General features: G+C 37.3%; 1 protein-coding gene across 1 annotated transcript in view; it reads right to left on the reverse strand.

The window, feature by feature from the left end:
* Positions 1–15,860, reverse strand: part of NHSL3 (NHS like 3) — a 25,951-nt gene continuing 10,091 nt past the window's right edge. Inside the window, exons 2-7 of the mRNA XM_072418003.1 lie at positions 13,199–13,348; positions 10,647–10,693; positions 9,677–9,785; positions 6,838–6,954; positions 3,917–6,691; positions 1–2,460 (exon numbers count right to left, since the gene is read on the reverse strand). Of these exons, the coding sequence (XP_072274104.1) occupies positions 2,456–2,460; positions 3,917–6,691; positions 6,838–6,954; positions 9,677–9,785; positions 10,647–10,693; positions 13,199–13,348 (3,203 nt within the window). The 3' untranslated portion in view covers positions 1–2,455. The remainder of the gene's footprint in view (positions 2,461–3,916; positions 6,692–6,837; positions 6,955–9,676; positions 9,786–10,646; positions 10,694–13,198; positions 13,349–15,860) is intronic.

Here is a 15,860-nt window from a genome sequence, read left to right on the forward strand (position 1 = left end):
TAGTGTTTTCATTTTTTTATTTAGATAACAGAGAGTAGTGATTTATCAAAAAGTGCAAATGTTTTAAAATCTTTGTGTTTATGTTTTGTATATGGAAATGTGGACAGTCATATTTCTCATTATAAATGCAAGCGTTACCTTCAGCTTCACTGCCCTCCCTGCCCATTGTGTTTACTGTTGCTCCCATTAATGGAGGTCTGTGACTCGGCTGACTCATAAAATATGCACTCCCTGTAGGGCCGATATCTTAATTATTGTAAAGAGAGACAGCATAATTATACTGCCTACTAAAAGCTCTATTTAATGTCTAACCTATAAATCACTAGATTTAAAGCATTAACAGATTTTTTTTTAAAAAAGAACAAGCTTGTAAAAATGTATACATCTTACCAAAAAAAGAAATGTTTAAGCAATAAAATAATTCAAAATATGTGCTTACTAAAATATACTATGCCTTGTCTAAAACCAGCAATTTGTAAAGGAGATCTGCTTATTTCACTGCATCCCACCAACTGTATCTGTCATGTCAAATAGGCATTAAGGTTTTTGTGACCAAAGGACAAGAGCATTAGTTGTGCATTCCTGCAGGCTGTTGTCTGCAGAGTTCCCATAAACCTAAGGTAACATTTGAACAATACACTCGTCACAATGCATGAATGATGAATTACCTATTAAAACAGTTTTTTCATCAGGTCCTTACTAGTAGTAATACTTGTGGTGTTTATAGGTGGTGGATTTACATAGTTAAGTTCCATTGCCTGATTGTCTGTGCAATATGTGTATATCCACCCCATAAAAACAGCACAATGTGGGGTACATAATTCTCTCCTACTCGCCCACTAGGCACTATGTAGTATACAAATTAGGACCTGATGATGGGTCGGCTCTTGTCCTGTACAAACCTTCTCTATTCAATGCCAAGTACACAGCATTTCTCAAAAGCTTGGAGAAACACAATGCATAATATGCAGGGGAGACACCCCAAGAGGAGAAGTTAAATACAGCACCAGCAGAACATTCATGAATTATATCCAAAAACAAATGTTTAGGCACACAAAGTATTGCTAGGAAGATTACTAACATAGATATATAAATTTATGAAAGCAGCATGTAGTTTAGGGGCGTATGCACCAAGAAAGACAGATAAAGCTTTATAATAGCCAGTTTTCTATTCTAGTCCACTATTTTGCACACAGGTAAAGGCAGTTTGTTTTTATAAGGCAGTATGGTGACCTGTTTTTAACAACTACCCTCAGGGGTTCTACATTCTGTATTTTGATGTTGAGCTTTAACTTACAATAAAATCTGATTTCAAGGTTTTCAATAAATAAGACGATTACATATGCAAACCGTCACATAGCAGTGACCTCTTTGCTTTATACCATGTAGATGGATATTTGCTTCTGATTTCAGTGTAATTACATTAAGAGCATGCCTGAATCAATTACAGTGATGTACTGTATGAGTATTGAGCTATTTGATTATAATAAATGTGCTTTAAGACTTTTAACACTGAACCATAAGGTGCATAGTCTAACCTATAAAACACACAATAGAAGATACAAAATGATTACAAGTCCCTCAGTTATACAGCCCCATTGTTCACACTTTTGAGTGCTTCGCTGATTTTATAATACATGATTCTGTCATTCAGCCAGTTTGGAAGGAAAAGCAGAACAGAGACACTTATGGCACTTAACTCCAGCAGATGTAAGCTGACAAAGCTGCATTGAGACAGCTTGCTTTGGCCTCATTAAAATACAGTCCATGATAATGTCTTTTTTCCACTTGTGTGATTTTATAGTTTAAATTGTTGATTCAGTAGTTATTGTATGGATAATATAGCAAGTCTTTGCAGTGCTTACAATGGATTTAGCAATAATTTTTTTATCTTTATCTTTCAGAACAGAAAATATATATATATTTTTACAAATTCGCAGGAAGCTGAAATGGCACTAACGTTTGTTTGCACACCACAGGTTTAGCTGCAGCATTACAGCGAGAAGTGCTTATTGTTACCGACTTGTAAAAAATACTAAGCATTAAACCACATTTTTTTTAAGACTAGATGTGACTTATGTGTGCTTTAACTTATGATACACAGTACCAGTCTTACGTGTCTAGCATGTTTCATATCTTAAATTAAATTTACACCAAAATCCAGCTTTGTGCATTGGAATTCTCTTCAGAAGTTCAGTACCAATGGTGTTTCCATGCCGGCTGCAGGAAACTAGCTTGCCACCAGGTGGCGCTCCTGTTGAAGTTCTCAAATTTAACATTAGAGTGGTCCAAGGAAAAAGTTCTGATTCAGTAAAATGAAAAACCAACACCAACTGTTGCATAAATACCAAGATTATACACAGGTAAGGCGAATCTTGTAATTCCAGTAGTTTAGAGTCTCGCAGAGCATCACAAAGGTGTCCCTGAGACGTCAGAACTTGTATTTTCAACAGGTCTAGGCTGAAAAAAAAGGATATTTTTATTATTGTATCTGAAGCTTACTTAGCCCTGGAAAAGAAAGAAATTGCAGTCATAGTAGAAAAATGCCTACTGTCAACCTCCTGAACAGACCATTTTATGCTTTATCATAAATGTCTCCCCAACATTTTTTTTTTTAAAAAGTAACTGTCAATTTAAAATTGATATTTTGCATTATAGATGTAGTATAATGTTTTTAATAATTTTTTTCTGCATCATTTTCAGTGTCTGGAGCTGAGGTTTCCCTGCCATAGTCTTCAGTTATATCTCTGTCCACTTTGAGTTACTACAGCTGCAACAAAGCTATTTCCAATCCAGTCATATTTCTAATTATTTATAAGAAATGAGGATTAAAAAAAAAAGTTGTGTGAGACCCACCCAAACATTTGGGGGATGTTTTGCAAACCAAGGGCCTCTAGCACAGATAACTTTACACTGGAGCATATGAGGGATTTCATGTCATAACTAACTAAACTACATGAAATAAGAAGTGATACAACAGTATGCTTTGCATGATGTTCTATACCCATTACCAAGCTTTTTGTGGTCTACACTTTTTGCTTGTCTACACTTGTACAGAAAATGAATACTAATTAAATGCAGAAAGAAAAAAAGGGGGGGATGATAATCTGCAATATGAGGAACTGGAAAAGTATGTGCTAAAAGCTTAGAGACACAAACTAAGATTACTTTTTCAAGATAATAATTGGGCCAAAGCAGATAGCTATGTCCTATACGGATATAAACTCCACTTCAAAATCTTAATGACGACCCTTTGCTTGAGTTCCTTGAATTACCATGTGCTCTTGTGGAGGGCAGCAGATGTAAATTTACTGCACTCCATCTTTTTCTCAAGAACCAGGATAGCTAATCTCATGGTCAGCTCAACATGAAGAAAAATGCTTTTTTACAGCTTATTTTTAAACAAATGTTACTTCTTCACAGAAAGATCCAGGTCTTATATTCAGTTATCCTCCTTTATTGGGAAGTAATGTGTTGAAGGGGACAGCTTCACCTTTTTCTTTTTTTTTCCACGTGCATTATTTTTTTCTGAAGCACATACATTTTTCAAATTTATCACAACTGCCTGCTTCATTAAAAGATATATGAACTAGAAAAATTAATTTATTTTATGGGAGTGAAATATTAACCTATATATCTGCCTAGTCAATCTATGTAAATGTCCCCCAAGTGTATTACCAATAAACTTCAACTTGTTTTCATTTAAATATAAATATGTCTTTAGGTCCATAGTCACAATGACAGGGAAAGTAACACAACATGACACTGCATAGAAACATAAAATGCCCTAATCACAAATGGGTTATTTGTAACTGTTAAAAGCTATAATGGCTGGCTGTGAGTGATCTACAACTGATCCAATCTACAAATGTTATATCTAGATTGTTCATTTGGAATATGAGGAAAAGCTAGTTACCTTGTTCCATTGGGCTTTTGTGCTGTTGCTCGTGGTTTTCCAGTGTTCCACTTACACTAGTCCCAGACAAAGGTTGAGCCGATACTGCATCATCTAGTGTAACTATATTGCCATTTGCACCCCCTGTAGCATTTAAAGGGCTTGTAGGAGTGCGGGGTATTCCTATTGATGGCTTCCTTGCTACTGGTGGAGGAATTTTGCTAGGTTTACGCTGTATTGGAGGTTTCCCATCTGGGCTGCGTGGTCCTCCTTGAGATTTAAGTTCTGCCACCAAGTCCTTTTTTAGTGACGATTCAGCTTCTTGTGAAACAGGAGGCTCAAACACAAATTTCTTGGATCCTCTGGCAAATACAAAACTTGCTGCAGAGGCTGGTGATCTGTGTGCAGAAGGGGAATCTGGTGGTTTCTGTAAACTGGGAGATGGCTGTGTGGATATCGGGCTTTCTCCTTGGGATGAATCAGAACCTTGAGAGGATCTAATAGACAGTGACTTGCGCACAGGTTTTTGGGGAGCTGGAACTCCAGAAGGAAGCTGAAATGGAATCTGTGGGCCCCTGGCTTGCACAGATCGCAAACGAACCATCTGCAACAAGGAAGGAGTTACTATAGGCAAGCTTGCATCTTCTTTTGGTTGAGCTGTGATGCCTTGATTATGTGTTGGCAGCTTTCTGGAGCTCGGAGAACTTACTGGCTTCCACACATTTGACAGAGGAAGAGGAGACCCTATTGCAGATGATTGGGCTGAGCTAGTGGTAACAGCAGGTGATGCAGAAGTGTCAACAGAAGACTGTGATACAGTGCTTGTGGATTTATCAGTGGAAACTTTAGGTTCCTCTATGCACACTGATTGATCCCCCGATGTGTTTTGTTGTACACTGACTTCAAGTTGTTCCTTATGTTCATCATTTTCAGCTGATACTGTGGCAGCACAATGTGGTTTATATACTATTGATGGTAACAAACTTTCCCCTGAATTACCTGTTTGTGAGGGCCTTACTTCTGGTTCTGATGTAAGTGCTAATGCAGGCTGCTGATTATCTTTTTCAGAGTCAAGCACAAATGTAATTGGTGTCCCTAGATGAACAGAATTTACAGCTGTATCTGGAGGCTTTGTATTTGTTGAAGGCACAGAATCATGCTGAGTTTTAACTATGTCTGAAGATGTCTCATTCTTGGAGTTCAAGAGAGGCTTTTCTGCTTCAGTCATCTCCTTGTTATCATTGCTGCGTACAGTCAGACTTGTGACACTATTGCTTACTTGTTCTAAGGATGGTGGTGGGGGCAAAAAATCCTCCTCAGGAGGAGGGAAATCTGCCATAGACAAGTCCTGCTCATCAGGCATCTCTGGAGGAGGTGGAGGCCATAAGGATTCTTTTTGTGTTGCCTCTTCCAAAGTGAGTAGTGGAATCTCAGCATCTGACTCTGATTTTCGCACAGGTGGGGGTGTGGGGTGATGAGATGGGGGTGGAGAAGGGGCAGGAGTTGCAACTGGAGCTACCAGAAAGTCAATGGGTGGTGGGCAAATAGGTGCAGGTACATTTGGATGTGGGGGAATATATTGCTCCTTTTGTTCTCCCATAGATGGGTCAGCTATTGGGGGACTAACAAATAGCAAAGAGGAGTTTTCAGCCAGCGTTGAGCTTGTATTAACGCCTGATGCTGACTTGAGGCTGGACCTTTCTGGCTTGGGTGGGGTTCTTCTACGAGTACCTGGTGACTCGACCAGTGAACGGACAGGCAATGTTGGCGTCCCACTCTGGCTAGAATAACCACTGGATGGAGACAATGTTCTGTCTGACCGAGTAGGTGAGCTTAGGTTTGGTAGAAACACCTCATTTTCTACTGTTGCCTTGTCTGCTCGTGGAACCCAAGGATCTCGGTTGTTACTAGTCTTGGTTGACGTCTTTTTCTCTGGCCTGGGGGGAAGTCCCATTTCCCTTTGCTGCTGTAATGAATAGGTGCGTTTAGGAGGTGGAGGAGCCTTTTTGCTTTTTCGCAAGGAAACACTACGAATGGATGAGCGACCACTGCATAGACTGGCAGCATCTGATCCATCTTGGGTACCTGTGCTAGGGGCTGGAGATGCCCGGCCAGTGCTTAGTCTAGACTCATGCTGCTTTTCACTCCCTTCCAATGTATTCTCACCTCCTCTTGAGGAAATGGTTGAAGAATCAGACACTATGGTCTCTGTGGACTGTGAACGGCTCCATGTTTCACTCGAAGTAGACATACCCCTTCCTCGATGTAATGAACCACGGATTGAAGCAGGACTTGCTGAAGCAAGGCTACATCGGCTTAAAGTTCGAACACTAGATCGACCCAAAGCAACCACATCAACTAAAGGAGGAAGTACAGCATTCGGAATGATTTTAGACATGTAGGTTCCTTGAGGTGATATGTACATAACAGGACTCACTGGGTCACTCTGTGGTGAATGTGTAGTCATCCCAGGGACAGCAACAGACTTTGGGCGAATGAGAAGTGGGGATATTTTCTGACTAGTCTTCCAACCAATGCAACTGTCATCTTGATACACCTTTTCAATGTGTCGCTGCAAAGCAGATTCTGTTTGCTCTAGAGCAGCCAATGAAATGTGAGCTCCATTGTGTGGGGCAGCAGCAGACACACCATCAACTGTAGGAATAACAACATATTCTTCCCCATCTCGCTGAACACCATTAACTGTTGGATCTGTTGCTTCTTTTTCCCTTGGTTGACTTTCTCCTTTGAAAAACAGTTCATGAATCCCACGTTTTAGGGAAGGTGTGTGGAGACCTGAATAATTGAAAAAAGACTCTGTGTCAAAAGATCCTATTTTATCTAATGTAAATGTCATTTTAATCAAATACCTAGTAGCAATAATTTTACCAGAATATGCAATAAAAAGCTGACATTTCTACTAGTTTGCTTCATTGTCTTACCAAGTTCTGCTGCAATATGCTGTGGAACTCCTACAACAGTTGCTCTTTTCTGTTTCCGTCGTCTTCCTGCTTTGTTCGACGGCCAACTGGGTGAATCATGAGGCCTGAATGTGGAACCTAATGTAAAAAAAAAAAAATGTCATAGTTTAAAAACAATATCCACGATCAACTACTACACAAGAAAATCTTTAAATCAAATGCTATTTTTTTTAGGTAATATTCATCCATTAGATCCATTAGAACCATGAACACAGTAAATATTTGTCCCATGAAAAAGAAACTGCATATTTCTGCAAGACCATGACCAGATTGAAATAAAATTCTAGGGAAACTTTTAGGAATAATTCACACAACACGTAGACATTTCTTACAACCATATCTGTCATTGCAAAAGAAGTTCATACAAACAAAAAACAGAGGATTTCTGTTAATGGCGCAAGAGCAATGAAATGGTTCACACTTGAGGCCACAACAAAAAAAAGCTGAAAATGCATGTTTAGCTCTTCAGGTAGGTAATGTGAAACTGCCAGAGCATTTAGTACTAGTTCAAGCACATATTGGTGTCCAAACAAATTTTCATTGGCACCGAGTTGTGCAGTTATATATAATGTATTTAAACACTGCTGCTATAACTACCTGAAATATATCTTTCTGTAAACTAAATGAAAAGTTAAAATTTATCATTTTAAATACAAGCTGTAAAAGTACCTAAACTGGACTTTGTATCAGCAGTACTTACACTGGAAGCATGGGAAGCAACATATATATATATATATATATATATATATATATATATATATATTTATTAATATTTAATTTTGTATCGCTTTTTGGCTGCCAAATCACATACACACTGTAGCCACATACTTTACAGACTTTGTGAATGTAAGCCAATTGAATTAGGTTATGAAAGTGTCAAATATCAGGTACGTATATAATAAATGTAAGTTCCTGTTCACCAAAGTGACCATAAGCTTTTAAAAGCAGATGAGGAAAGACTTAGTAAAGGGGGTTATCTTCAAGAAGTTGTGTATTCCAGTAAGCCTAACATCTATGGCAGTAAAAGGGTAAAAAAAAATCACCCAATTATTTTAAATCAGTTGTTCCACTGTAGGAAAGATACTCTAATGCCATAAAATTATAGCAGTTGCTAATTTGCCCAGGATGGTCTAATTTAGCACAGGTAGCCCAAGAGCTAACTACCTGATGCTTTAAGGTCTCCAAGAACCCTAACATTTCATCAGGGGTTCATGCATTAAATGCATGCATATAAAAAGAGATGGGACCCCTTTATCTTGCATGGCAGGTGTACCAGGAAAAAACATTAGAGCAAGGCTACAGTATTCTACTAAACATAGAGACACAAAGACTACTCTATAGAACAATGCGCTGTGGACTGATGAATTGAATGAGTTGTTTGGCACAAATGAAATAAAGTATTTCAATTTTAGGGTTTTGGGTTGCTTTGCTGCTTTAGGGCCTAAGAAGTTTGCAATTAATTAGCCTGCATCATTGCCAAGTATTCATGACGGAAATGTAAGGAATGTGTTTGAAAGTTGAAGCTATTACATAAATTTACCTTTAAATAGGACGATGATCCAACGCACACTAGAAAATGGCTCAAAAAATAGAAATTAAGAGTAAGTTCGAACTACCTAAAGCCCCAATTGGAATCCTACATAAACCGTGTGCAGGTATCTGAAAAGCGCAGCTTGCAAAGAAAGCCACAAACATATGACAAAATTTGGCATGGATGAGTGGTCAAAAGTTTAATGTAGTTGATGTCAGAGACTGGTGGGATATATGCAAAATCCCCTTAAAAAGCAATTTGTATTGGAATATTCCACTGTACAATATTATTTAATATTTTTGTTGACAAAGTAATAGAGGGGAGCAGTTGGGATCAATGTAGATATTGTATAAAAGGTAACTAGAGAAATATTTATAGTGGTTGTTGTAAAATCATACTAACTCACTGATAAACTATCTCATATGTGGGGTGTTTTTATAAAAATTCCACATGATTAGGTCAACCCTCTTTTGTCATAATTTAGATAATTCACCAAAGACATTAGAGAGTTTGTCCAAAAACTGCAATGATCTGAATAGTGCATCTGAAAAATACCTAATGTCTAATAGAGATAAAAGATAAATTGATGGTAGTTTGCAAATTCCTGGATAGTATTCCCCTTTAATTCAGAAAATTAGGAACCGTTGGAATATCTAGAAAAATGAACCATAGATGAAAAGAGAAAATTGGAAAGCCATGAGAATGACTGGGCATGTTATGTGTGGAGCAGGAAGGGGGAAATGGTAGTTGGAAGGTTTGTTGGTACAAGTAGTAGTATAGAGTAGGAACCTATGTTATCAGCTCCTTGATGCAAACTGCCTTTTTAGGATCCACCCAGAGTATTTGTCAAATTATTTATCCATTTAATATGCTGCTGGACAGCCATATTGCCCCACTTGGGACACCTTACCAGCAAATCATACTGTTGTCATTCAATTTAGGGTAAAAATGTTTTCACTATTGTTCCTAGATATGTAGGAATATTTTATGTTTTTCAATCAATGGTCAATTATTTTATCTATTTTATGTATTTAGCTGCAGACCTGGAGTTCAGCTTTAAAGGAGTGCCTAAATTAAACTTAACCTATGCACTGATTTTCCTTCATAGTCCTGGCAATATGGATGTGATAAACAGTTAGGGGAAGCTGCACAAATGCAGACTAAATTTAAAAACATACATTGCAACAATTGGTTTTCCAACCAAGTATTAGATTTAAGTATTAATCTTAAAATATACAAAGGCATGTGTTGTAATTCTGCTTTTCTAACCTTTTCGTTGGATCATCTCTGAACGAACGGACATTGCATCGTCTGTGTTCTCTGTGGAGCAGGAAAGAGAGCGAGTACGGAAGGCATCTTCACCATCTTCATTTGAAGGCTGTGGGGCGTGACAGAACACAGCGACATACATTAATATGACTGCCACTTGGATAAAAAGTGCAAAAGGTAGTCTGTTTTGTCAGACATCATGGTGAAAAAAAATAAAAAAGACATTTAACTAAATGCAAAGTTAACTGATTTCTGTAAGTATCCACTGATAATTCTAAATTCTGTATTTTCATGTTAATGGATTATTGCACAAATTCAGCTTATTACTCTCAGGGTTCATGCACAACTTTCCTTTCTTCTCTCCTCAATATTCCACTCCTTTTCAGGCTTCCTTCCTAATATTACATTGTGCTTCTTTGTGATGACTGCAACTCCCTCCATGAACCATTTCTTTCTCTGTGTGTCTACTCCTTTTTCCTACAGCCATACCTTAATTTGCTTCCTCTTCTGCTTCTCCCTCTATGGCAATGTCCCTGCCTACCTCTTGGTCCTCTCTTCCACCTGGTGTTTTCCAAAATGTAACTTTTATGTGCTCTACCAAATATTTATATGCCTACAATCTGTCTATTACAGCTCCTCCCTTCAGCTTTATCAAGCTCCACCACTATACTGTAAGATAGAAGTTAAAAAAAAAACAATCTAAAGCTGTCCTAAATTAATGAAGGATTATACAAAAAATGTATGGCTACGCCCAACATTACTCTACTCATGAACATGCACACATTTTGCCATTTTTGAAATACAGACAAGTCTTTCCCACTGGGAAAGCTTTCCCAACTCCACCCTCATTGTGCACTTCCACAGAAATCATTATGACAAACTAGATCCCAACTGAGGTTTCATGCAGCATAACTCTGCTTACATAATGCCTACACAGTCTGTTAAATATGAATTATAATTTGTTGCTTACCTCAGGAGTCTTGCTTTCCTCTTGGAATGAATGTTTGTTGTGTTTTTCTGAAATAAAAAAAAAGTTATTACAAAAGTCATAGAGCCTGTATCTACTAAAATGTAACTAGGATATATAGCTTAGAAAAAATGATTTTGCAGCCCTGTACAAGATTCAATGCAAGCTCCTTTTGATGCTCCAGCAGGGGGGAAAGTCTACCAAAGATACATTATATTTTTTTTTAGGTTAGAGCTTGGGGACATCGTACAGACTTCTCATGGGATCCTGGGAAAGATAAGGATCCAAAAGCTTGCAAGAAGACACTGAGCACTGTACAAGACAGCATTTTTATGGAATCTAGGATCTTGTACAGTATCTCATGGGAAGGATAAAGGACATTACTTTGCTTCTGCTTATTTTTTATTGTTTAGCCATGTTGTTAATTGAGGCATATCAATGTTTAAGCCAAAATTGCACCTCTGCTTATGACAAATGTACACTATGTGACCATCATAAGGACAACTTACACCTTACACTGTATGGCTAAAAGCATGTGGACACCACGCCAAATGACAAACGTTCAGCTGTTTTCCATGAACTGCAAGGTTGTTCCTAATATTGTATTTATATGCTACAATTTGTATGCTTTTTTAGGTGCTTTCAAGCACATTTGTGCACGAAATAAAATCCATAATGATATGGTTAGAAATGTTTGGTGTTAAAGAACTCAAGTGGCATGCCTAGGACCTGAAAGTATTGCTACTGAAAACATTTGGAATCATTTGAACACTAAATATAAAGCCAGGCCTTTTTGTCTAGCATCAGTGCCTGGCCTCACAAATGCTCCTCAAATGCAAATGTCGAATGAGCACAAATTTTAACTAGATACAAAATCCAGTAAAAAGTCTTCCTAGAAGTCTAGAAAATCCATATTATTACCAATGGTTTAAGGATTTGATACCTAACAGCTCACACATTTTAGGCCATAGTAGGTCGGGTACAAGCATAGTAGGTAATAGTTAGGTGTTCAAACTCTTTTGCTCATATGGTGTAGCTTTAATAGAGCTGAAGATATAATGACTTCTATAGGCTGTTTAAAACAACACCAGTTCTGAAAAAAATGGGCAAGTGGAGTCTACCTTACCACATTTTCCTGAAAATGTTAGATGTCTGGCAGCCATGCTGATCCTTTTAATATAAATATTTTTTATCTTTGTTCTGGAATGAACATACAGAAGGTCATTACGGGTATACTATTATTTACCATCAATCGTTTAAAAAACTTACTTTAGAATATTATTTATTCAATTCGCTGTCACAATTAAAGATTTCTGTCAGACAATCACCTGGCTCAAAAAATTTATTGGATTAAGGCTAAAAATATGAAATATATATAAAAAATAAAAATAAAAAAGCAAATGTATAAATCATTGGCTTTCATTCTGTACAATTTTTAACCACCCTTCATGTACATACTTTTTTTAATCTTCAAGAATAAATCAAAAGTAAATCATAAATCTTCAAGAATGATACACCTTTCCTTCCAAAGTGTTTTATAGATACAATCTTTATGAAGTGAGCATATAAAACGTTGATGCATTGCCATTTGCCAGCAGCTGGATTTGTTTACTTTACTCCAGTGATTTTCAATATATGCTTTTATCGATGTTATCAGATTTAAAAAAATACAAATACAATATATTGGGGTCTTGTTTTTATTTATTATTTACTCTTTTCAACAATAAGTCATTCCAAATTAGAATAATTTCAGGCTGGCATGTTTACCTATAACAAAAATCTAGTTACTATTTTTCTTTTTCTGTAAGCAAATTTTTGATTAACAAAAAACTTTTATAGTAGTCTGACTCTTATGACATTTTAAAGCAGTGAATCTGACAATCCCTATAGAGAATCAATTACAGCCATTAAAACACATGGTCCTTGAAGATTCTCCACCAGGGAAAGTTCGAGGGAATGTCAGATTCACTGCTTTATACATAGACCCCCCACAGTGTTAGTTAAATTATTGTACCTGATATTTAAAGTGGAACTAAACTTGCTGGTGGGTGGTGAGCTTCTGCCATAATCAGCAAGTATGCACTTTCTTATCAATTATGGCACATACTTACCTCGTGCAGTTGCCCTTCAGCGATAACAAGGCCAGTACCTGTCATGGCTGCATGCATAGAGGATGCCATCTTCACCACTGGCTCAATGGCAGACATCAGCAAAGTCAGTGATCCTCATATGTAATTGGCTGATGTAATCCCTGTGCATGTGCTTGAGTTACATTATCTCTGGCGACACCACTCACAGAGCTGAGCTATAAACTACATGGCGCATACATCATACAGTTTAGAGCTGAAACAGTAAGCCACCAGGAGCTAGGCAGTTTGTTTTCTTGCAAAAGAGACATTTTCTGTTATGATATACTTTAGTAATTTTATCTGGTACTTGAAACTAAACAACATTTTATTGAAAAAAAAAATATTGATGTGTTCATCCCTGACATTCATGTTGCTTCCTAGGACTAATCATGGGACATTTTACACATGTAGAGTTGTTTTCCTTACCTCTTCTCTGTAAAGACTTGAGCCCCTCCTGGGCTTGGCTGTGAATGTCTTCCAGGAGAGCAGTGCGTCTGCTGGGAAAGAATGCATTGTCAGAGGACTCCTCGTCCTGTGCTGGAATGGGTTGTGACTGGCCATCAGTTTTTGCATTTTCTATTGAAAACATAAGTCAGATGAATGCCATAAGATTTGTGTCATTATAAATTTTATTCCTTAGTCTTTGTTGGACAATATCTATAGAGAAAGGGTTTACTTCAAGAATATAGTTTCTCATGCCAAAAACAGCCATCTTAAATCTGAACATGCTTACAAACAACATGACTGTTTATCCTGTGAGTGAGTCATTCTCCGCCTGGAGGACTGAAGGTTTCACTGTCACGAGTACACTATCAAGCACAGTTTGAATCAGGCTGGGATGGAACTACCCACACTGCAATGCAAAATTATCAGCAACAACTTTTTTCTAGATATACACACCCCAAGTCATACTTTTATGACCTTGTTCTTACCCATCCTCCCACAAGTTTCCTTTGTTGACATGACATTGAAGATTTCTACTAACTACCAAAAAAAACACTCTGAATGTGTAGAATCTTTGCACCATCAATGCATCTACCATACGTTTATACTGACGTGTGTGATTAAAAAAAAGCACAAATCATTCAAAACATATTAATGTACTGCAAAAGACCATGTACACTAACCCCAGAGCTTACCAAGCAGAACTCCATCCAATACACATGGTCAAGAACCTATGATTTTTAAAGCATCATTGGTGTGCTCAGTGTTCATACTCTAAACACAACAAGAATATTTACCCTTGGAGATCAAACCTTTATGCATGAAACTCTACAGATATACTCAAAAATTATAAAACAAAACTTGGATCAATAATTCATAAGCATAACTCCTGGATGTTGATATTCAATTACTCTTAGATTGTAAGCTGTTTCAGGCAGGGTCCTTTCCTCCTCCAGTGTCACTGTTTCTCTCTGTCATTTTCAACCCCTATTTAATGTACAGCACTGTGTAATATGTTGGCACAATATAAATATAGTTTATTATGATTTATAATAATACCTAGAGAACTACAATCTAACAGTTCTGTATTATAACTAGTCAGTGTACACTTACTTGGTTGCATCTAATTTAATCAACAGAAAATGTGGTGTGTTTTCAGAGCAATATTACAATTTTTTTTTGTACTGTGTGGTGACATTTGGGAACTAAAGTTTGGGCATAAAAGTGACTTCCCCAAAAAGGAGGGAGGAAATACTTGTTAAAGAAGAGTCATCAACATTTACTTTTTTCTTAGTAAGGAACATTACAGCTGTTATTTCAAACTAAATTTTTGCTTTAAAGTATGTAGGTCACAATGAACTGACCATGCATAGCCAATAGCTTAGCTCACTATACTAGCTGCATGGTATGGCTGCATATTCTGCACTGATGTCTTACAATCAATAAAATAAAAAAAAGACTGAGTGAGTGAAGAATGTTCATTGTGGTATTATGAACAAATTAGGTTTTGTGTGACCCTTCTAGCTAGAGAGCAAGAAAACAAGTGCTACTTGTGCGTAAAATTATAAACCATTATGATAATTAAAAAACCCTACTAAATATTTAGCAATCACTTTTAAATTCACTTTTAAGGTGCCTCTAACTTTTTTTGTCCTCACATAAAAGAATTTGAAGATAGGGTCCTGGATGTGGCTACTCACACAGCGTATTATAGCTGAGCGGGTCTGAATTAGGATAATCAGCTCGCATGATGCAGCGGAAACTCTCCCAGCTCTGTATCATATAAACTCTTCAGTCAGTCATCATAAAGCACCTTTGAGGGTGGCAGGCCCCAGAACACCTCATATTTCCTGCAACCTGTGAATATTAACAGGCAGCATGGTGGATCAGAGGTAGCACTCTTGCCTTTGAAGTGCTAGGTCCCAGGTTCGAATCTCGGCCAGGACACTATCTGCATAGAGTTTGCAGGTTGTCTGTGTGGGTTTCATCCAAAAAACATGCAGTAAGGTTAATTGGCTTCCCCTCAAAACTGTCCTTAGACTACATTAATGACATATGACTATGGTAGGGACATTAGATAGTGAGCTCCTTTGAGGCACAGTTGGTGAAATGTCTATTGACTTTGTACAGCGCTGTGTAATATGATGGTGTTATATAAATACTGTGTAATAAAAAAAAAAAGTAGCCTCCTACAAGTGAGCCAACTCCACATACCTGAGAGATTGTGGGTTGCCCAGGTCTAACATCCAGTTCAAAACTTCAAAAAAACCATACTGCATGTTCTCTTGTCAGACTGTAGGTTTAACATAGAAAGAATAGGTACATATAAACAGGCATCAAAAAGGGAACCTTTGTGCCTTTTTTTTTTTTGAACACTGATGCAATGAATGGTGTCCCAGTGTATAAACCAAAACGCATGCTAAAAATGTCAAGGCTCCCTTGTTGATATATGTGCCTAATCATACTTTATTCAACTTAAAGTCAAAAAGGAGAACTTTCTTGTGCAAGAAAGGTATGATAATGGGAAATTGATGACTGAAACTGGAAAGTCCAGACATCAATTCTGTAGTATATCCTCCTGTCATCTTTTCTCTAGGTAAACAATGCACTTGCATACCCACATGATCTAAAATATGAGAAAATT

The sequence above is a fragment of the Pyxicephalus adspersus genome, chromosome 1, assembly GCF_032062135.1.
Source record: "Pyxicephalus adspersus chromosome 1, UCB_Pads_2.0, whole genome shotgun sequence".
Lineage (NCBI taxonomy): Eukaryota > Metazoa > Chordata > Amphibia > Anura > Pyxicephalidae > Pyxicephalus > Pyxicephalus adspersus.